Consider the following 23,446-nt stretch of genomic DNA (forward strand, 5'->3'; position numbering starts at 1 on the left):
AGCCAAATTTTCTCGACCAGAGACAATCAGTTGATAACAAAGGTCAGGCACAAAGCTCCCCCTTTTTCTTCTTCTTCTTCTTCACACTCGTTGCACTAAAGGTGAAAACATGAATTTTACTGCTCCTTCATCATTAACTTTTCTGTTTTTTCCAACAAAGAAACTATCCACATCGAAAACACATCTGACTCATTTTATCTGTCTGATCGTTTGCATTTAAACTACATCACACGTCACTTCATCCAACAATTTTACATGTTCTTTTGGAATAAATGCTTTTCTTGTGTTTATAGCACTTTCAGAGTGCTTAGGCCTAACTAAAGTTAGTTTGGAACCATGTGCTCAGACTACTGAGAGGAAATAAGGAGCAAGGAAATAAGCAAGTAAACACTTCTCATCACAGCAACCATCCACACAACACAGGCAGACAGTGGCATATGGTATGGGGTGTGGGTACAGTACTGTACTGTACTATTCAATGTTTTTGTGAAAAAGCCATGTTTTAGTGAGCGTGGGTGTGCTTTGGGGACAGGGGCAGGCATCATGCTCTGATAATTCGAACTTTTGGATATTTCGACATGGAGTTCCCCACAATTAATCCGAATTGGAGAGGGTTTACTGTATGTACATTTCACTTGCATCTTTTATCGCACACACCACGTAATTGAGAAGTGGAGTGGGGTGTGGTATTCTTTGAAGCAGGGTGTGAGGCACAGTCCCACATCACACTCCACACACTGGTAATGCGTGTCCTTTCGTTGTTGTCTGGGCCGTACTGTGCTGTGTTGGCACACGTGACACTTGCTTTGGGGATTTCTCTTCACACCTGGCGCTGTCACTACCTCGGGGAAATGATGTTCGGTGAGGCGAAGGAGATTTTCCACACCAGTTGAATGTTTTCTAGGGGCACGATCACAGCCATGGGTGCCAATCAGCTCCCTGCACAGCTCTCTTATGAAGCCCCTGAAAATATCGCTGGATCCTGTGGTGTAGGTGTGGAGGTGAGCATTCAAAACTGTTACATCCAGCAGGTGAAAAAACAGTTTCTTGTACCACTTCATCGTGGCCAGGCACACTCGACGCTCGATATCATTGCATCCGACTAGTCTGCCTGACGCCTGTTGGTATTGTAATCAATTACAGCCTCAGGCTTCCAGATTTCACACATTTTTCACTCTGGTAATCAATGCTCTTTGTGATATGCATCAGGGGGCGATGAACCATCAAAAGGAGGTTTACTTCGAGGTTGTGGTGCCAGGTAGTGGTGAGGATATTATTGGCTTGAAAAAACACAACCTCCTTCTTTTCCAGTTTCGTAGCCTGTACCATGTGCTGCCTGTTTGTTTTTCACTGTACCACAGATGCCAGTCTCTTGCTGCCGCAAATACCGAGCGAGAAGTGGGCTAGTGTACCAGTTGTCCAGGTACAGGACGTGCCCATGACAAAGGTATGTCTGCATCGTTGTTTTCACAACTGCACCAGACAGACCAACAGTCCTGTCCTTTGTCATTTCTGTCTGTGCTCTTGTGTACAGGACTATGTCCTGCACATACCCGATCCTGCAGTCACACAAAAAAAATTTTGAACCCAAAGCGGTGTCTTTTGCTTGGGATATATTGCCTGAAGGCAATGTTCCCCCTCCATAACATGAGACTCTCGTCTTTGACCAGGTCTCTGTAGGGAGAGAGAAAGGATGAGAATCATGCCCTCAGGTGATCAAACACTAGGCGAATTCGGCGCATCCTGTCAGTGTTGTCTACATTGCTGGGGTCCTCATTATCATAAAAATTGGAGCCGGCTGAGAATGTACTGGAATCTGCTTCTCCCCATAACTCTTCTAAAGAAGGGTATAAACATAAGGGGGTCCACAGCCCAGTATGAAGGTAGCTGATTCTTTTTTATCAGTCCCATCAATAGAACTAAGGCGAGGAACAGGTATAACTCGTCGACAGATATGTCGTCATCAAACAGCCAGCTGTGGGGTGTTTGTGGGGCTGTGCCACAGCAGAATCCTGCATACGTGTTAGAAAGTGTGCAGATTCTGAGAACCAGCCCTCTAGTGAAAAAGTTTTTGGAGAAATCAGTCCTCCTAGAGGATTGGTTCAACTCGGGAACAGTACAGCTTGCCGTGTCCCCATGAGTAAATGGTTGGTGACTGGGGACAAAATTGCTTCCATCCTCCCACTCCCACGACTCTTCATCCTCTGTTTCACCATCTTCACCATTGCCACCATCATCACCGCCGTCTCCGTCGTCAGGATGGGGAAGGAAAACTGGAGGTCACGTGGGGAATATTTTTCTCTTCTAACCTTCCTCCCGACTATCATCTTTTTTCCTTCTGCCTTTCCCTTTTCCTTTCCCCTTCCCCTTTCATTTCATCCTCACACTACCAATAAGGGAGGAGGAAGCACCAAAATGGGATGGAGAATTTCCACAGGAAAGGTCACATGTGCCAGAGGTGCTGGGCTGAGGTGACTCAGCTTGTACAGCACCCTATCCGTATCCCTGACCACCTTGGAGAGAGCACCAACATACTTGACCTCTTCCTTACAACTAATTCTTCTGCTTACAATGTTAATCTTTTCTCTCCGTTGGGCTTCTCCGATCACAATCTTATCACCTTAACCTGTCCTATCACTCCGGTGTGGCCTGTGGACCCTCCAAAGAAACATCGTCTGTGGCACTTTGGAGCTGTGGATTGGGAGGCCCTCAGGCAATACTTCTTCGATTTTCCATGGAATGATTATTGCTTCCATGGCCGGGAGCCATCTGAGTGAGCCTTGCGCATTATGGAGGTGATTCTCTCGGGCATGGAAACATACATATCCCTTGACTAATGCAAGAAAGCCTTGGGTTAATCATGCTTGTTCTAATGCTATCCGCAACAAGGAGAGGGCCTATAAAAGGTACCGGAGCCAACCCACCCCTGAATCACATCTTTTATACGTTTCTGCCCAGAATCGTGCTAAGTCTGTTCTTCGCTGTGCTAAAAATAATTTCGTCCGTACTAAATGCTCTCAACTCTCCAACTCGAATTCTCCCTGCTCCTTCTGGCACCTTCCCAAAAACCTTTCTAACAACTTTATCTCATCATCCTTCCATCCTCTTTTCTACTCTGATGGCTCTGTAGCTATTTCTTCTACTGATAAAGCAGATCTCTTTGCTCAAACTTTCTCCTCCAATTTCACCTTAGACGATACTGGTGATGTTCCTCCATCACTTCCCCCCTTTGACTTCCTCATGATTGACATTAAAATTTCTTCAGCTGATGTATTTCCTGCCATCACAGGCCTCAGTACTAACAAGGCATATGGGCCTGATGGAGTCCCTCCTGTTGTCCTCAAGAACTTTGCTTCTGTGCTTACACCCTGCCTAGGCAAACTCTTTTTGTCTTTGTCTGTCAACTTGTACCTTTCCTTCTGCTTGAAGTTTGCTCTCAGTCAACCAGTCCCAAAGTAGGGTGACCATTCCCAACCCTCTAACTATTGTCCAATTGCTTTAACATCCAGTATCTCAAAAGTTTTCGGGTCAGTTCTTAATAGAAAAATTTTAAAGCATCTTTCCTATCGCAACCTTCTTTCTGATCGTCAGTATGGGTTCCATCAGGGATGCTCCACTGGCGATCTTCTCACCTACCATTCATCCTCCTGGTCATCCTCCTTTCGGGACTTTGGCGAAAGCTTTGCCATTGCACTTGACATCTCAAGGGCTTTTGATCAAGTGTGGCATAAATCTTTAATTTCCAAGCTGCCCTCTTATGGTTTCTATCCTTCTATCTGTGCCTTCATCTCTAGCTTCCTTTTTGGTTGTTCTATAGCCACTGTTGTAGACGACCATCGTTCTTCTCCTAGATCTATCAACAGTGGTGTTCTTCAGGGCTCTGTCCTATCACCAACTCTCTTCCTTTTATTCATCAGTGACCTTCTAAGCTGTACATCCAACCCTATCCACTCATATGCTGATGACTCCACCCCTCATCTTTCCATGCGGTTCCTGCAACATCCATCTCAGTAGTTTCTTCAACAAACAAGAGATGAGGCTATGGCATACCTAATGTCTGACTTGGCTCATATCTCTGATTGGGGTAAAAATAATCTGGTTGTTTTTAATGCATCAAAGACTCGGTTCTTACATCTATCAACCCAACAAAATCTTCCACATGTGCACCCACTAATGTTTAATAATAATCAGCTTAATCCTGCATCATCCTTGAACATGCTTGGGGTGTCATTTACCCGAGACTTATTTGGAAAGATCATATTACATCTCTTGTAAAATCTGCTTCCAAGAGATTAGGTGTGCTAAGCCAACTCCGTTCCTTCTTTACCCCTGCACAATTGTTGACTCTATACACAGGTTTTATCCACCCCTGTGTGGAGTACAACTCTCGTGTGGGGAGGTTCCCCACATAGAGCTCTTCTCGATAGGGTGGAGTCAAAGGCTTTTTGTCTCATTAACTCTCCTCCTATTACTGACTCTCTACAACCTCTGTCTCTTCGCTGCACTGTTGCATCTTTATCTTTTTTCTATCGCAACTTCAATGGTCACTGCTCCTCTGAACTGTCTGCATGCATTCCTCCACCTCTTCGACAGGCGCGTAACACCCGTCAAGCAGCAAACTCTCATCCCTTTTCTGTCCAGCTGTCTAATGCAAGAGTTAACCGTTATTCCCAGTCCTTCCTTTATGCAACAGATCAACTCTGGAACTGTCTCCCTCTGTCTGTATTTCCTGCTTCCTATGATCTCCAGTCTTTCAAACACAGTGTGTCCAGGCATCTTGAAATGAACGGATCTTGAATTTGGCTGTCTTTTGTATTTTGTTTTCCTTTTGGAAGGGATAGTTATTGTGGGCTCATGGCCTTTGGTTCCTTCTTCTTCGCACACACACACACACACACACACACACACACACACACACACACACACACACACACACAAATGTGTTTATCTCTGCTTTCTAGTGTTCTTGAGTATCCTTGCATCAGTTTTACATGACGTTACGCAGTGTGATTGTCATAATTTGGACTTTTTATACTGTACTGTGTTTTAAAAGTACATGGTAGAGTATTTACCATATACTTGTATATACTGCATAGGCCATTTTTGCATAGCTGATGGGTTTGATTCTATTACCAGTACACGGCTTGAGAGGCCGGCCGGGTGACCTTGACCATTAGGTAGGGAGGCGGATGGCCATTTTTGCTCAGCTGGTGAGTTAGGTTTTATTACCAGTGCGCTGCTCGAGAGGCTGACTGGGCGACTTCGATCATTCAGTGAGGGGCTGGTCGGTCATTTTTGTACAACTGTTGGGTTAATGTCTGTAACCAGTGAGTGGCCAGAGAGGTCAGCCAGCTGCCCAGCCATATACAATACTGTATACAGCATACATTGCATAAGCTACGGTGGTCGCTTAACATCCATATCACTTAACGTCTTATTTTCACACTGAGTCATGGACGTTAAACAGCGGATGGCTGTAGTTAGATCTGGAGAAAGCTTTGACAGGGTACCCCATAAGTGACTAATGTGGAAATTGGGACACATAGAAGGACTCTTGGTGTGGATGAGAGACTCCATGAGAGACCTACATATGAGGACAGTAATAAAGGACAGGATATCAGGGTGGAGGGAAGTAGCAAGCACAGGCCACTTTGTTAGCTCCCGTAATGTTCCTGATTTATGGATGGGATGATTAGTTATGCAAGTACTGTTTGCAGACAATGCAACGATCATGAGGAGAGTAGAAGTTGAAGAGGATTGGAAAATGCTACAGGAAGATCTGGAGAGGATTTATGATTGGAGCCAGGTATGAGAAATGAAATTCAGTGCAAAAAAAATGGAAAATATTGGAAATGGGTAAAAGTACCAAGAGGCCATCAATGAATTACTCGATGGGAAAGGAACTAATCACAAAAGTGAAAGAAGAAGAGGACCCAGGAGTTTTGGTCCTAGGTAATTTGTCATCCAAAAAACACATTAACAAGATTGTCATAGAGACATAAAAGCTCTTGACAAACATAAGAGTGGCATTTCAGTACATGGATGAGGAGATTGTGAAAAAATTGGTGGTGGCCCTGATCCATCGCAGGTTAGAATATGTGACAGTGGTGTGGTCCCCACATAAATAGAAAGATATAAACAAGATCGAGAGAATTCAAAGAGCAGCGACCGAGATGGTCCCCAACCTGGCAGATCTATCGTACAAGGAAAGACTAGAAAAGCTGAGTCTGCCTTCCTTAGCAAAAAAAGAGAGAGGGGTGACATGATTGTGGTGTTCAGGCCATGATGGAAGTAGACAAAATTGAGAGCAGATCTATTTGTATGGGAGGGGAACAACAAGAGGACATGGAAAGAAATTGAGAAAGACAAGTTCCTTGAAGGATATTAAGAAATACAGCTTTCCATTCAGATGCATTGACTTGTGGAATAACCTGGACAAAGGATCATCCAGTCCAAAAACTTAAATGAGTTTAAAGCAAAGTTGGACTGGTTGAGAAACGGAAACGGGACCCCACAAGCGTAACTCATTTCTTTTATATCACAACTTGGTAAAGACATGTAGTGTATATGTACATCTTAATTGTTTAATGTGTGGTTTTGTTTCAGATAACTTGCTTTCATAGCACTTGTCATCACAAGTGTTGCTGGAAAAACTTAAGCAAGTAAAGCACTGAGTGTGGCTGACATAAAATACAGTATACTGTACTTACAGTGTGGAACCAAAAATTTGAAGACATCAGTCATGAAAAAATTATAGCCTATTTCACCCAATTTTTTTTTATAAAGTGCTTCACTTCTCTGCTTTTTTTTATGTATTTTATTTTTTTTTTCCCAGCCTCTGTATTTGCGGTAGGTGGGGGCGCCCATCATCCACCCACTTAGTGTAGTGATAACCTGTTTTGGGGGTAGCTCTATATTGAGTGGCAAGCCAAATGTTTTTCTGTAAACCAGGAAAGCATTTACAATGCCAGGTGGTAACCTTATAACCAACCAACACGTGTTCCCTACGTGACAACAAGTGGGTTGGCGGAAGGTTAGTGCCCCTCCCCGGAAAATGACTAACTAAAACTACGAACAAGAAGCCTTGGACCAGGACTGACTAAAAGTTAACGTCTAAGGACCGAACAAAGGACTTGGTACGGATAGCTACATGGAATGTAAGGGGTGCAAAATAATGATGAGGTAAAAGAGAGAGAGATTGTCCAGGTGCTTGAGGGTGCGAAAGTGGATTATGTGGATTAACTGAAACTAAATGACAAGGTGATAGTGAGAGAGAATGGGAGTATGGATGGGGTATATGCGTGGGAGTAGGTGAGAATGAGAGGGCAAAAGGAGTGTGTATTGTTGTGAGTAACAGTTGGAAGAAGAATATAAGAGAGTATGGATCAGGTGGCTCTAGGATTGTGTGGGTAAGATTGAAAGTTGGACTACATATGTAGGCAATTGTGTGTGTGTATATGCGCCAACGCAAGATCATGCCAGCAGAGTGAGAGAAGGGTTCTGGACAAATGTGAGAGTGTGCTTGGAAAAGTTTGAAAGGAATGAGAGAGTGTTTTTGATTGGAGATATGAATGGAAAAGTAGGGAATGTGAAGGTGGATGGAGTAGTCGGTGAGCAGGGTGTGCCTGCAGAGGTGGATGAGAATGGCAGTGTTTTAGTGGACATTTGTGCCAGGAGGGGGTTGGTGATAGCTAATACCCTCTTCAGGCACAAAATGATCCATAGGTATACATGGCGAGTGATGAGAAGGGTGGATGATGAACTGAATGAACGGAAGGCAATGATTGATTATGTGTGTGTGGATGAAGGGATGAGAAGATGTGTAATGAATGCAAGAGTATATAGAGGTTGAGAAAGTGGAATCAAAGTCCAAACAAAATGGAGAAATAGGAGAAGGGAAGGACAGGAGGAAGTACTTCTTACAAGGAGGGTAGAAAAGTTACAAGAGGATGGAAAAAAGGCAGAATATAAGAGGGAAGTGGAGGAGCAATTGGGTAGATATAGACTAGAGCAGATGGGGGATGTGGTAGGTGTGTGCAAGATATTCACAGAAGAAATCTGTGCAGCATGTGAGGTGGTTGTGGGGTGAAGAGTAGATGAAAAGGGATGCAGGGAACCGCATGGTGGACTGAAAAGGTGAGCGAGGCTGTGGCACAAAAGGAGAAAACATGTAGTGAGTGGATGAGAAGCAGGGCCATGGAAGAAGTTGAGAGATGGAAGAAAGAGTTATATGTAGAGAAGAGGAGGTGAAAAGTTTAGTAAGTGGGAGCAGAAGGGAGTGGATGAGGATTTGGAAGGAATTTGTGTGTAAAGTGGAGGGAATGTAAGAAAACATTTTGGAAAGGGGTAAAGAGAGTTAGACAGGATGCCATGGAAGTTAGTTGGGGAGTGAAAGGTAAAAATGGTAGATTACTAAAAAAAGTGAGCAGATGGAGAGAACACTTTAATAAATTGCTGAACATAGAGAATGAAAGTAATGCAAGTATAAGTGGCTGGGGAATGGCTGTGAGAAGGAGGGATGTGAGAAGAGAGGAAGAAATCAGTAAGATGGAAGTTGTGGAAGCAGTGAAGAAAGTTAAAATGGGGAAAGCCCCAGGAATTGAAGGAGTGTGTGGTGAAATGCTGAAGCACTGGGGAGAGATAGTCCTAGAATGGACGTGGAAGATGTGCAGTTTGGCCTGGGAGGAAGGTAAAGTCCTGGAGGATTGGAAGTCAGGTATAATTATTCCCCTGTATAAAGGAAAAGGGGGAAAAAGAAGTGTGTGGTAATCAGAGGGGCATTTGTCTTCATAGTGTAATAGGAAAAGTATATGGTAGAATACTTATTGACAGAGTTAGGGAAATAACAGAGGCATTAGTTGGAGAAGAACAGGGATGTCTTAGGAAGGGAAGAGGTTGTATAGATCAGATTTTCATTCTTGGATCTTTAGTGGAAAAGTTTCTAGAGAAGGGAAAGAAGTTGTATGCAGCCTTCATGGATTTGGAGAAAGCATATGACAGGGTGGATAGACAAAGATTGTGGAAAGTATTAACCCTTTCCCGTGAAGGGAGGAGCGTAAATTCTGGCTGTATGCGTAACTCTTGCTTTAGAGCTTTCAGAACAGTCACTTAGAGACATTTTACTTCTAACGCTCATAGGAAAGTTACTATTCATCACAGAAAGGCCAGTTGGGTCTCATTCTGAAGATGAAGACTTTTGCTCTGTCGTACATTGTCCAAAAAGGCAATATATACAAAATAAAATGCAAAAAAAAAAAATGAGTAGAAGTTAGCTGACATGCTAAAGTTTTACACTGTCCTTCAAAAAAATATTTGCCAAAAGAAACTATTCGAGACGTAAAAATATTTTTTGCTTCAATACGTAGCAGAATAAATTTCCTTTCCAATAATGCATTATTTTTTGTAATTTCTTAAATAATAACGCCGCATATATACGCAAGAAAAAGGAGCATAAGTGTTCGGCGGGAGGTCAAGAGGTGTACATCCTACCTGTGAGGAACCTCACATCACACTGAGCCGAGCAAACTAAGTGAGCATGCATGTACCAGCTGTGGCAGGCTTAGCTCTGCCCATTTTAGCCCGTCATCCAACAAAAATGATGACTCTCTAAATATTTCTTTAGATTACATCGGACGACAGGCAAAGTCGTCATACTGACGTCAGAGGTTGACAAACGCATGACTACCCAGGTCGTCATTGGTAAGTCCAAGGGTTAAGAATATATGGAGTAGATGGGAAGTTTTTGAATGCTGTGAAGAGTATGTATGAGGGTGCAAAGGCTGCAGTGCGTGAGGATAGTGAACTGAGTTAATTTTTCTATTTGAAGGTTGGATTGAAATAAGGATGTGTCATGTCTCCATGGTTGTTCAGTCTGTACATGGATGGGGTTATAAAAGAGATACAAGGTAGGGCACTGGATGTTGGAGCGGCCTTAGTGAGAAAGGGCAGTGTTTGGAAACTCCCTGTAGTGTTGTTTGCATATGATACTGTGTTGTTTGGTGAAGACAAAAGGGAGCTGCAAGGCGTGGTGGATGAGTCTGGGAGAGTGTGTAAGAAATGGAATCTAAAGGTGAATATAGAGATGAGTAAAGCGATGGTCTTTGAGAGAAGTGAAGTCAGTGAATGTACAGTGAGATTGGATGGGGAAGAAATGGAGAATGTGAGTGCATTTAAGTACCTGGGTAGTGTGGTGATTAAGGATGGAAGTTTAGAGGGTGAAGTGCTTGAAAGGGTGCAGCAGGGAAGAATGGTTGCTGGTTCCTTGAAAGCAGTGTTAAGAAACAGGGAGGAGAGCATGGAAGTGAAAAGGCTACTACATGACAGTATTGTGATACCAACTCTAACATATGAAATTGAAGCTTGGACCTTGCTGGAGGGACAGAAGTCAAGAGTGAGAGCGGTGGAAATTAGTTATTTGAGAGGAGCATGTGGAGTCACATGGAGAGCCAGATTGACAAGTAAGGAAGTGAAGGAGTGTTGTGGTGTGGATGTGGATGTAATAGAAATCATTAGGAGAAACATATGATGCTGGTTTGGCCATGTGGAGAGGATGGAAAGTGAGAGACTGATGAGGAGAGTGTATGTGAGTGAGGTGGAGGGGGGGAGATGGAGGGGGAGGCCAAGGATGAGATGGAGGGATGGAATGGAGAGGTATATGAGAGAGGGGGATGTGAGCTGGGAGCAGGGGAGTGAAATCGCAGGGGATAGAGTGACATGGAGGCGATTTGTTTGTGGCCACCCCTTACAGAATTGGGGCATTTGGCAATAGATAGATATATAGTATTAATGAGAAAGAGTATTTTGACGACAGTGATTCCATAGAAAATAGTAGCTAATGAGCGTTAAGTAGAACAATTTCTAATTTTTCATGCCTGAAATATTTATTATGTTAACTATGAGCAAATGTCCTTTCATGCTTTCCAGGGAAAGGCTTCATGAATTCCCATAAGTGCATGCATCTGTAGTCTGGTCCTTATTTGTATTCAGTGGATAAGTGGTAAGTAATGAGAAATATATACTGCATTGCTGAATGAAACAATCTCCAGCACTATTATTATTATTATTATCACTGTATTATTATTATTAATGTTATTATTATTATTATTATTGTTGTTATTTTTTTTCATATTTTGCAGTTGGGGAGGCAGAGGGCGAGGCAGGGGGAGAGAAAGAGGACGAGGCAGGGGACGAGGTAGGGGACAAGGCACTGCAGATGGCAGTAAAAACTATGCAGATTTTAATCGTTGGTTGTCTGACAAGGATTTCTCTAACTTTCATCTCAAACGTGTTATTGCTGTATATAATAATCAAGGCACACGCATCACAAGCTACAGACAGTTATCCAACATACTAAGTACGGTGCAAGGAAGTGTCAAAATTGTTTTGAAAAGGGCAGACACAAGAGTAGGGAACCCCAGACTCCTCGAAGAGCTAGTAAATGAGTTGCCAAATGTAATATGGAGGCCCAATTATGAAGGTTTTGTGGGTATTGTTAAGGGCTGGGGATCTAGCTCATACTATTGAAGACTAAATCCTCAGTTTATCTCACAGTGTCCATACAAGACACTTGTCTTTTACTTTCTAAAATGTCATTGTAAAAAACCGTTTGTGCTCTTAGACCGACATCTGTAGTGCAGTAGACACCCATCATTCTGTCAGCCAAAGTTCTGACAAAAGTTCATTCCATGATCTACCCCACTCTTATGCATCAAATAAAATTTTTCATTAAATGATTTCATTGTGCAGTATTTTATATAACACACACACACACACACACACACACACACACACGTAAAAAAAACAAAGATGAATGTACAATACAGATATTTTTAAAATATCAGTTTGACTTGTCATTTTATACATTCACTGTTAATCCAACCCAAAACTCATTGGTTTCATTTTGTTTATAAAGGCTCCAACATGCTTGCATGCATTGGCTTGGTCACCTAATGGTGGCTGTCCATGCTGCTCGATCTTTGGCAGCCACCCTATTCAGTCCCCTATCCCAGAGGTCACACTGTATGATCTTGTCCCAGGTCTTTTTCAGTCTCTCATACAACCTGACCCCCAATGTCAGTACTTCTTACTTGCTGCACCCATTTGTCATCCTCCATCCTCTCCACATGTCCAGACCATCTCAGTCTGCCTATCCCCATCACAGCACCATTACACTTCAGTCCAATCCATCCTCTTAACTCCTCCATTGTAAACCTAGGCCCCCCAGGTCTCGCATTCAAGGGCACACTGCACAGTCACCTAATCTTTGTTATTTCTGTTCATTTGAACCTGCGAATATCCTCAGCCTTTACTGTCTAGGTCTTACTACCATGCAACATTACACTCCTAACACATGCCACATAATATCCCTTAGCAGATTACATAAACATACTCAATGGACCTTTTAGATCCACTTATAGCCTCTTTGTGATTAGTGATAGTTGTGCTATCAAAATCAGTCAAAGCAGCTAGCCTTGTAGTTTGTTTCTTTGGTCTGATGATGATCCAAGTGAGGATCAAAATGTCACGAGAATAAAGATGATGATGATGATGATCATGCTGGCTTTGGTGTTTACTTTATTTTCTACCTTCGCGTCCCAAATGGAGAGTTTTATATATAGGCTATATATATACACTGTATATCTCCATCCATCATCCAATCCTACGTTGCCCCATGAGGAGCGTAGGAGCCCGGGGCTAGGCAGTTGGTCATGACATTTAAGATGAGAGTGACCAGCCTCACTCATCCCCGAGTAGCATTACGTGAGCAGTAAACCCCAACCACCCCTTGGATAGAAACCTTCACCGGCTCAATCCGATTGGATTGCAATAATTACCCACTAAACCACCAGGCGCTAAAATTTGGTCATATGGTTACCACCAAGCGTAGTAAATGGTTTCCTGGTGTACAGGAAACCATTTGGTTTGTCACTCAGTGTAGAGTCACCCACAGGCAGAAGGAAGAGGAAAGAATGAAGGAAAGAAAGACAGAAGAGGGAGTGTAAAGTCACCCACAAGCAGAAGGATGAGGAAAAACTGAAGGAAAAAAGACAGAAGAGGATGGAAGGAAAGAAGGATGGAGGAGAGGAAAGGGCAGACACCCGAGAGCAGCACTGCATTGTGTGATGGATGGTGAGCGCCTCCACCTATATATATGTATATATATACTATATATATAATGGAGATGAGGTGTCTGAGGAGTGTGTGTGGAGTGACGCGTATGGATCGAGTCCGAAATGATCAAGTGCGAAGGAGAACTGGAGTTGTTCGAGAGATGGCTGATCGAGTTGAGCAGAGGGTGTTGTGATGGTTTGGGCATATGGAGAGAATGGATAATGAGCGATTGGTGAAAAAGATAACTAGATCTAATGTGAGAGGTGTAAGGCTGAGAGGAAGACCACGAATAGGATGGATGGACAGTGTGAAGAGAGCGCTGGATGCGAGAGGGATGTCTGTTGAGCAAGGAAGAGTGGCTGTGCGTGACAGAAATAAATGGAGAGAAATTGTGAATGAATAAGTGATGACGCAGCCCAGAGGGGATATTCTCCCGCATTTGGTCTGATCAGCTAGTCAGGTCAGGTGCAGGTAAGGGGATGGGTCTGTTATGATGTGGCAGGGGTAAACCAGTTCTGCTGTCGGGCCCTGCTGCGGATGTCACTGATTGCATTGCGCAGTTGACTTTTGTGCGGTGTGGTGTGGTGAGGATCTGTCCGTTCTCCCCTTTGGGGCTAAGATGCGAATGAATGTGTTTGAATAGATGAGTAAATGGGGAGCGTGTCGTCCTGTCTCGGCTACCTCCCTTTACTTGGGGGAAGCAGCCTAGGTATATAGATAGATAGATAGATCTATATATATATATATATATATATATATATATATATATATACACTGTATATGAGCATGCTTTAAAAATGCATGGGTCTGAGGTCAAATCCCAGCCAGAACACTGAATAATGTACAATAGTTAGCTTATTTTCAGATAGGAAAATGTTTGGCAGCAATGTGGGATTGAGGCTTTGAAGGCAGTAAATGTTCTCTGAAGTTAGAATGGGTTTGGACTAGCTGGAAGTGTTGTTGTCCCCTAATTCTATTGTTGGGCAGTGTATAGGTTCCCAGTATCACAGTGGTGGCTTGTAGGGACTCAATAGAGGGCCAGAGATTATGGTGCATGAGGTCGGTGCAGACGATCTTAAGTTATCCGTACTGTACTAATATTTTGCGTTCAAATGGCTTTATATTATTTTTGTGTATAGCGTAGATATATGAATGTAAATTTTTCACATACTGAAACAGTAAGGAAATGATGTGAATCAGAGTGATTAATTGGTGACTGAGTTAAGAAAAGTATTCGTCCCAGAAATGAGATGGTATTCTAATGTTTCCATACGCACTATAAAGCAGTGTTCCATACCCAAGCTCAGGATGAAAGTTATCGTACATTGTCTGATTCGTGTTTCATTATATATTTTCCATTAATATCGACCATCTGACGTTTATTATAAAACTTATTATAAAAACAATAAACCACAGTCACTTTTATAACTCATATAACTCAAAAACTAATATATTTGCAGAATAAATTGATATATAAAAAAACCACTGAGCTCTACAGTATGGAAAGGCTTTCTTATGGGTAGCATTGCGTACTTTGTGCCTGTCGCCAGGGCAGCACTGGTGTAGTGGTGTAGTGGCAGCCATGTTACACCACACCTGATGCCCGCGTTCTTTGTACTGAGTTATTCAGAGGGTTTTTGAAAGCAGCCAATGATTCCAGAAAATATAGTGCCATGGTCTACTGTGCAGCTTACGGATGCAAAAATGGGCACAGGAATTCATCGAAGAGAGATGGCATTACATTTCACAAGTAAGAAATATATCTAATTGCTAATTCTATCAGATTACTGCTCCCAGGGGAAGGGCAGGAAAATTCTTCCCCAGTATCCCTGCATGAATGAGGTGACTAAAAGGGGTCCATTTATTTCCAGTCTTTCTCTCCATGTCCTCTTCTATTCACACTCTCTTGTAAACATTTCCATGTTTCCTCTGGCTTTTATCGATTTGGACATTTGGTTTCATAGCATGGATAGTCTAAGGACTTCCCACATCATTTCAACACCATTACTTCGAGGTGAAACAGCTTCAACATCACTATCATTTGCAATCAGTTTTTATAGTAGAAAATACTTTTGAGAGGAATGATATGGAACATGCATGCCCAAACATATTACCACATATACAAATATCAGAGAAAGTTAAAATCCAAGAGGAGTTAAGTAAATTAGACAAAGGAAAAGCAAATGGTCCAGATGAAATTTCATGTTGGGTGCTACATGAATGTGCAAAGGAGTTAGGTAGACCATTATCCTTAATATTCAAGGAATCCTTGGGTCAAGGTAAACTACCTGATATTTGGAAGAAAGCAAACATTGTTCCCTTATTCAAGAAAGGGAATAGACAAAATACACTCAAATACCAACCAGTATCACTAACCAGTGTTGTAAGATACTGGAAAAGCTGATGAAAAAAGTTTGGGTAAACCATCTAGAAGAACACAATATGATAACAGAAAGGCAATTTGGTTTCAGAAAGGGGAAAAAATGTGTTACTACTCTATTGGGCTACTATGACAGAGTTGCAGAATCATTACAGAAAAGAGAAGGATGGGTGGACAGTATCTATCTAGATTTCAAGAAACATTTGACAGAGTACTGCACCAAAGACTTTTATGGAAACTGTACCATCAAGGAGGAATCTGAGGCAAACAATATTGTTGGATGCAAGATTTTCTCAGAAAAAGGGAAATGAGAACAGTACTAAGAGGAAATTACTCATCATGGAGGGAAGTGACTAGTGGAGTTCCACAGGGCTCAGTGCTGGCACCAATTATGTTTTTTGTTTATGTAAATGACATAGTAACACTGGAAATGTTTTTAGTGTACTGTATATAAATGATACAGATAGTAACACTGGAAATGAAAGCTATTTAAATATGTTTGCTGATGATGCAAAAATACAAAGGAGAATTTCTAACAGACTTTTGTAAAGAGATACAAGAAGAATGAAATAAACTTCATGAATGGAGTAATACATGGCAAATGGAATTCAGTGTGGACAAGTGTCAAATCCCAATATGCAGTTGACACAATTATAAACTTCACTTCATCCAGTTTTGATTACCTATTGTATAAACGAAATTGTCAAAATATTACCAAATATATCTGTGTAGTCTATCGTTCTCCCAATGCTTCTTCGGAACCCAGTGTATTTGATTCCATATCCACACAGTTGAGTAACCTTAACCTTGCCCTTAGCACTGAAATTACCATTTGGGGTGATTTTAACATACATAATGTTGAATGGTTATTGCATTCTGCCAGGACTGATGATGCTGGTCTAGAGTGCGAGCTGTTTGCAGAATCGTTTAATCTCACCCAGCTGGTAAAGCAACCAACCAGAATACCTGATAATCCTGACCATAATGCCCATCTCTTGGATTTATTCTTGACAAATAATCCAGATCAATACAGGATAGAGGTACTGTCACCACTTGGATCCTCTGACCACAATCTCATCAAAGCCTCATTAGTTAACCCTCGCACACCTCCCTATTCTGTCAGAGTGACCCGATGGCACTTTGATAGGGCAAAATGGGATGGATTTATAAATTAACTTTTAGAAATTATCTTACTGACATTCCATGGCAGTCTTTCTTCTCTAGTGATGTCAATTCTATCCAGTCCCACATTTGCGACTTAATACTAGCTGGTATGGATTTATTCATACCAAGTCAACAGTTCACTAAAAGATCGAACTCTCCAAAATGGTTTGATGGCAACTGTGCCAGAGCAACAGCCCAGAAGTCATTAGCATATAACTCCTACTTAAAATAAAAAACATCTGAATCACTCTATCAATTTAAAATTGCTAGAAATCATGCAAAAGCTGTAATAAATCTAGCTAAATCAAACTTTCTTCAGATGCAAGCATCATAACTACTTAACAACCCTAATGACAATAGAATATTCTGGTCAACTCTTAATTCTTTCAATAGTAACTTTAACAAGTAATCATCCAATCCCCCACTAAAATCTTCAAATGGCAATATTACAAATGACCTACGTGCGAAAGTAGATATTTTTGCCAGTACATTTGCCAGAAATTTTACCCTAGACGATGCCAGCCAGAACGTCCCAGTACTAGAACTTGACTTTCCCAAAATTGTTCCACTTAAAATACAGACAAGATATGTAAAATCCATCCTAGACAAGTTACCCACTAACAAAGCTCCAGGCCCAGATGAAATTCCCCCAATTGTTTTGAAAAAGTGTTTTCATGAACTTGCCTCTGTTCTAGCTAAATTATTCAGACTATGCATACGTACTTCTTCATTCCCAAATTCATGGAAAGAAGCCAATATCCACCCAATGCCAAAGAAAGGAAGCTCCTTTGACCCCTCTGATTACAGACCAATAGCAGTCACATCTTCTCTTGGTAAGGTATTTGAAACTTTAATTAATATGCACATTGTTAAACATCTTCAATCCGACAACTTAATTAGTGATAGACAATATGGTTTTTGCCACGAAAGATCCACCACTGACATACTCAATCTCCTAACTCATACCATCCATCAATCAATTGACCTACATGGAGAAACTCATGCAGTAGCCCTTGATATTTCTAAAGCTTTCGATAGACTATGGCACCGTTCCCTGCTGTCCAAACTCCCTTGCTATGGACTAACGTCTTTTGTTCCTTTGATTTCCTTATATCTCAGTGACAGGAAAATGAGAGTAAAAGTAGATGATGTACCATATATATATTCCAATTTCCACTCAGTTAACACCGGCATGCTGCAGGGATCAGTTCTGGCCCCAACCCTGTTCCTGGTTCATATTAATGATCTCTTATCTGTCACCCACAATCCCATCCACTCATGCAGATGACTCAACACAACATGGTTCATTCACATTCAGACACCCATTTACAAAGTCTAATATCTCCACCTCTCAACTCAGTACAGCCATCTCCATAAATCACGACCTATCTACAATCAGTGAATGGGGACAAAACAACCTTGTCTCATTTAATGCTAGTAACACTAAATACATGTATATACAATTTACTAATAGACAGATATTGCCAATTTTTGTATATTACCTTCTGTACTACTAATATTTCCATCTCCAAAAGTATTGAAATTCTCAGCATCTCACTTAACAATGCCCTCAGCTGGACCTCTCATGTTAGATCACTTGCTAAAACCGCCTTAAAGAAACTTGGGCTAATGTACAGAGTCCGTTACTTCTTCACTGACGAGCATTTAGCTGTGATTTATAAGTCATGTGCGCTCTCAGCTTGAATATTGCTCACCCTTGTGGAATGGATGTGGAGAGTTGCATTAAAACAACTAGACATAATTCAGAACAAGGCTGTTAGAATTATTAACAACCCTGCCATTACAAATAAACTACCTCCTTTACAAGTAAGAAGGAATGCTGCCTCCCTTGCATTATTTTACAGATATTTTTATGGCAAATGCTCAGACGAAGTTGCGTCCATGGTGCCACCTCCCCATGCCTTCCCTCATGCTACATGGGCATCTGGTAGCGCTCATGACTGGAATGTCACTCAGCCATATTGCAGAACTTCTGCCTATCAGAATTCTTTCATTCCCCGTACTGTACTGTATCTCTTTGGAACTCGCTTCCCCAGAGTTGTTTCCCCCCAAACTTCAACTTACAGCTGTTCAAGTCTAACTGTAACAGGTATTTTATAAACAGAGGACACCAGTAATCTGGAGTATGGTTTATTGTTATTATTATTTTTTTATTCGATTTTCCTTCCTCTGTTCTATCTATCTATCTATTGGCAGACGCCTCAGTCCCTTTTGGGATGGCCACAAACAAATCGCCTCCATGTCACCCTGTCCCCCGCCATTTCACTGCCCTGCTCCCAACTCACACCCCCCTCTCTCATATACCTCTCCACCCCATCCCTCCATCTCATCCTCGGCCTCCCCCTCCCTCTTCCCCCCTCCACCTCACTCACATACACTCTCATCGTCAGTCTTTCACCCTTCATCCTCTCCACATGGCCAAACCACCTCAGTTTGTTCCTTATAATGCTTCCTATCACATCCACATCCACACCACAACGCTCCTTTATATCCTCATTCGTCAGTCTGTCTCTCCATGTGACTGCACAGGCTCCTCTTAAATAACTCATTTCCACTGCTCTCACTCTTGACTTGTGTCCTTCCAACAACGTCCAAGCTTCACTTCCATACGTTAGAGTTGGTATCACGACACTGTCATGTAGTAACTTTTTCACTTCCATGGTCACTTCCCTGTTTCTTATCACTGCTCTCAAAGAACCAGCAACCTTTCTTCACTGTTGTACCCTTTCAAGCACTTCACCCTCCAAACCTCCATCCTTACTCATCACACTACCCAAGTACTTAAACGTACTCACATTTTCCAATTCCTCAACATCCAACCTCGCTGTACATTCACTGACTTCACCTCTCTCAAAGACCATCACTTTACTCTTCCCTACATTCACCTTTAGATTCCGTTTCTTAAACACTCTCCCAAACTCATCCACCAGGCCTTGCAGCTCCCCTTTGTCTTCACTCAACAACACAGTATCACATGCAAACAACAGTACAGGGAGTTTCCAAACACTATCCTCCCTCACCTGGGGCCACTCCAACATCCACTACCGTACCTTGTACCTCTTTTATTATCCCATCCATGTACAGATTGAACAACCATGGAGACATGACACATCCCTGTTTCAACCCAACCTCTGTTGTTATTTAAAAAAAAAAAAAATCAAGTTTGGTAAAAGTGGGAAAAGGCCATTGATTGGGATTATAAATTAGGAAGTAAAACCCTACACATATCAGAAAGAGGGACTTAGGTGTGATTATCAATAACAGACTATCTCCGGCTGACCACATATGTGAGAAGGTAAGGAACATGTATACACTGCTTGCAATTATGAGAATCGCATTCACATACATAGATGAAGACACGAGAAAGAAAACATCTATCATCAAACCAACCCTGGAGTATGCATCAGTAGTCTGGAATCCTCATCTCAAGAAAAGCAGATAAAATCGAAAAAGTTCAAAGGGCCGCTACAAGATGGGTACCAAGCTTAAGGGATCTATCTATCTATTGCCAGACGCCATAATCCCATAAGGGGTGGCCATTGACTTTGAGTTATTTGTTTTGCGGGGAGGGGCACTAACCCCGCACCAACCCACTTGTTGACACGTAGGGAGCACGTATGGTTTGGTTATATGGTTACCACCCAGCGTTGTAAATGGTTTCTTGGCTTGCAGGAAACCATTTGGCTTGTCACTCAGTGAAAGCCACCTGAAAAGGAAAGAAAAGCAATAAGAAGTGACAGGGAAGATGGGAGAAATAGGAAGAGAGGAGGTAAACTATGACTAAAGACTAGAAAAACTGAATCTGCCAACACAATAGGGGAGAAAAGAGGAAACATGATTATGCCATATAAACGCATATCAGGGAAGCAGAAAATATACATAAATAAATATATAACCTATGAGGATGCATCAGCAAGAAGACACTGCAAAAAACTGCATAAGAAGAGAGGCGATAAAGACGTAAGGAAATTTTGTTTCCAAAATACTGTACAGTACATCAGTGCAATGCACTACCGGATGAAATAGTGTGCCAAAACAATTCATAAATTTAAGATATATGATAAGAATGGTTTAAGACACGAGACAGGACGAGCTTGACTCATTCCTGTAAAGATACAATGAGGTAAGAACTATCTTTTTCTCTTTCTGCCATTACCTTTCTCTGCGTAATGCCATAAAGGGTAAGTTCTGCACTGCAGCAACCTATGGCGTTGTTTAAAACTCATTGGTTAAATGTATCCCATATAATTCATTGAACTAGACAGAAAAAAAAAAATCGTAATCCACATATATATTTTTTTGTATTATAAGCGACGAGTGCGGGTGTTTTAATATGGCGGCCATAGTCACACGCTCGTGGCGGAGATAGCCTCTCCCATGGGCCCTGGCCTCTCCATGAAATAAACGTTTTGTTATGCTGTATTTTTAAGTCGACTTCTCGTCCTAAGAACACCAGCTACTGAGCGGGGCCCTCTTTCCGGACCGGAAGTAAAGCACCCACAGAGGAACAGGACATAAAAACCAGGCAGTACACCTTAACACATCTATTACCTTAATTCTGACACCGTGACAATATACACAAAGAGATATTCTGGTGAAAGACAGGGAATACAGAATTAGCCTTTAATACAATGGATAAGATGGCACACACAGTAAGTCACTATTCACTTATACAGGGATATTTATTATAGATATTACAGTACCCGAATAATACACTTTGGCAGAGATGGCGTTTAATCCACTGAGTCTGTTTCACTATGGGAGGACGGGACCAGGAGTGGGGGAAACGAATAGTACTGTACCATAAGTGGGTAGAATGCGGGTCGCGTCACTCGCGGGAGTTACTTACCCCACGTTTTCTTTATGCCCTCCTGTATATGGTCTTTTCTGTTCTGCCAGGTATCGGGCCACTGTGCACTGAATGGGTCTATATGTTATTCACTTATCATTCGGGCCTTACTCTATTCTCTCTCACTATACACTACTGTGGTGATTGTTCACTGTATCAATGTCACTACGTACCCGTATTTCCTTTGAGTATCACTTGCTGCGCGTCCTGGGCGTGAGAGAGGGGCCCGACGGGAAGCCTTCCTGAAGGGGGCAGCGCGCTGTCCGTAGGGGCGTCACTGCCCGGGTGGTAGTCGTCGTTGGGGTGCAGGGAGGCCCGCCACTCTGGGGGCCTCGACCTGAGAGGCGGCCCTCACACAGGGGCCGCGCCGATGGGGTGCAGGGTGGCCCTCCGGTCTGAGGGCCTCGACCTGTGGGGTGTCCCTCGGGACTGGAGCCAAACAGCTGCAGGAGGCGGGCCTGGCGCCTCTGGCTCATAGGAGAGAGGGAGCCTGGGTGGTCTGGGCCTGGGGACTGCTGGCCAGACCAGGGAGTCCGGGGACTGCAGCCGCCTGCAGGAAGAAGCGCCGTCAGGGGTGGAATGCGGCGTCGCCTCCGTCGGGTGTCCGTCAGGGACAAGGACCTCCCAGGGGTAAGTGGTAGGGTTTGGACTGGGCCACACCACCCCTCCGCCAGCACCTATGGGGAATCGCTCCAGTGGAGACAAAGGGCGTCCCACGCAGCCGAGAGGAAAGGGGTCGGCATCGCAAGGGACCTCCTGCTCCGGAAGAGCCTTCGGAGTCACGAATGAGGGGTGTACGGTGGCCACTCCCTCCGCGTCACGTACGGTGGCCGTGAACTCGGTTTTGTGACTCCTAGGGCTCGCAGCTGAAGGGCGTACGGTGGCCGCTCCTTCCCCGTCACGTACGGCGACCGTGAACGCGGTGCTGCTCCCGAAGGAGGAAGAGGCAGGAGAGGGGTGCACAGGGGCAGCGCCCTCTCCGGTGCGTGCTGAGGCCGTGGCCGAGGGTCTGCTTACCCTGTCATGCACTAAGACCGTAGCCGTGGGCCTGCCCACCTACTGGGAAGCAACTGAAGGGCGTATGGTGGCCGCTCCTTCCCCGTCATGTACGGTGGCTGTGAACGCGGTGTTGCTCCCAAAGGGGGAAAAGGCAGGAGAGGGGTGCACAGGGGCAGCGCCCTCTCCGGTACGTGGTGGGGCCGTAGCCGAGGGTCTGCTTACCCTTGCAAGCACTAAGGCCGTAGCCGTGGGCCTGCCTGCCCTTCGGGAAGTAACTGAGGCGTTACTCCCGTAGGAGGTAATAGTGGATGAGGGGCGTACGGTGGCCGCTCCCTCCCCGTCACTTAAGGTGGCCGTGAACGCGGTTCCACTATTCCTCTCTCTGCCTCGGGGCGCGTTCAATAACTAACGCCCCGAGGCCGTCCCCAGAGGTGGCTGTGACTGAGGGCGTACGGTGGCTGCTCCCTCCCCCTTCACGTACGGTGTCCGTGATGGCGGTGTCACAGGGGGAAACAACTGAAGGACGTACGGTGGCCGCTCCTTCCCCGGTACGTACGGTGGCCGTACCGCGGTGTTGCCTGGGACTGACCCTGGATCAGCCCCACCCCGAACCTGCCGAGGGTTTCCCCGCCAGCAGGCTCGTTGCCTTTTGCCGCTCACCTGGTGTTGTGACGGTTGCGGGGAAGAGGGGCTCTGAGGATAGGTGTCCGTCCTGGGTCACTAACTCCGCCGTGGTGTCCTCCTGGGGTGGTGGTGTGGTGGTGGCTCTGTGGTGGGGTGGGGGGTGGCGGGGTGAGTGGTCCGGCGGCGGCGGGTATTTCAGTCTTGATTTTGTTGACGTGACGGCGAATCGTCCTTACAGCGAAATGTCCGATGTCCCGGAACCTGACCCTTGAGGACACACAACTATTTTAGTATTAACA

The 23,446-nt window shown here is 43.7% G+C and overlaps 1 protein-coding gene across 2 annotated transcripts in view; it reads left to right on the top strand.

Moving 5' to 3' along the window:
* Positions 1-12,521, top strand: part of LOC145407010 (uncharacterized) — a 198,544-nt gene extending 186,023 nt beyond the window's left edge. The window contains exon 14 of one of the 2 annotated variants that reach the window (XM_080278023.1): positions 11,136-12,521. In XM_080278023.1, coding sequence (XP_080134149.1) covers positions 11,136-11,523 — 388 coding nt within the window. In that variant the 3' untranslated portion in view covers positions 11,524-12,521. The remainder of the gene's footprint in view (positions 1-11,135) is intronic. The other variant, XM_080278024.1, reaches the window with a different exon arrangement.
* The last annotated feature ends 10,925 nt before the right edge of the window (positions 12,522-23,446 follow it).

This window comes from Coenobita brevimanus, chromosome 72 (assembly GCF_032717465.1).
Source record: "Coenobita brevimanus isolate Jiangsu-jjx chromosome 72, ASM3271746v2, whole genome shotgun sequence".
Lineage (NCBI taxonomy): Eukaryota > Metazoa > Arthropoda > Malacostraca > Decapoda > Coenobitidae > Coenobita > Coenobita brevimanus.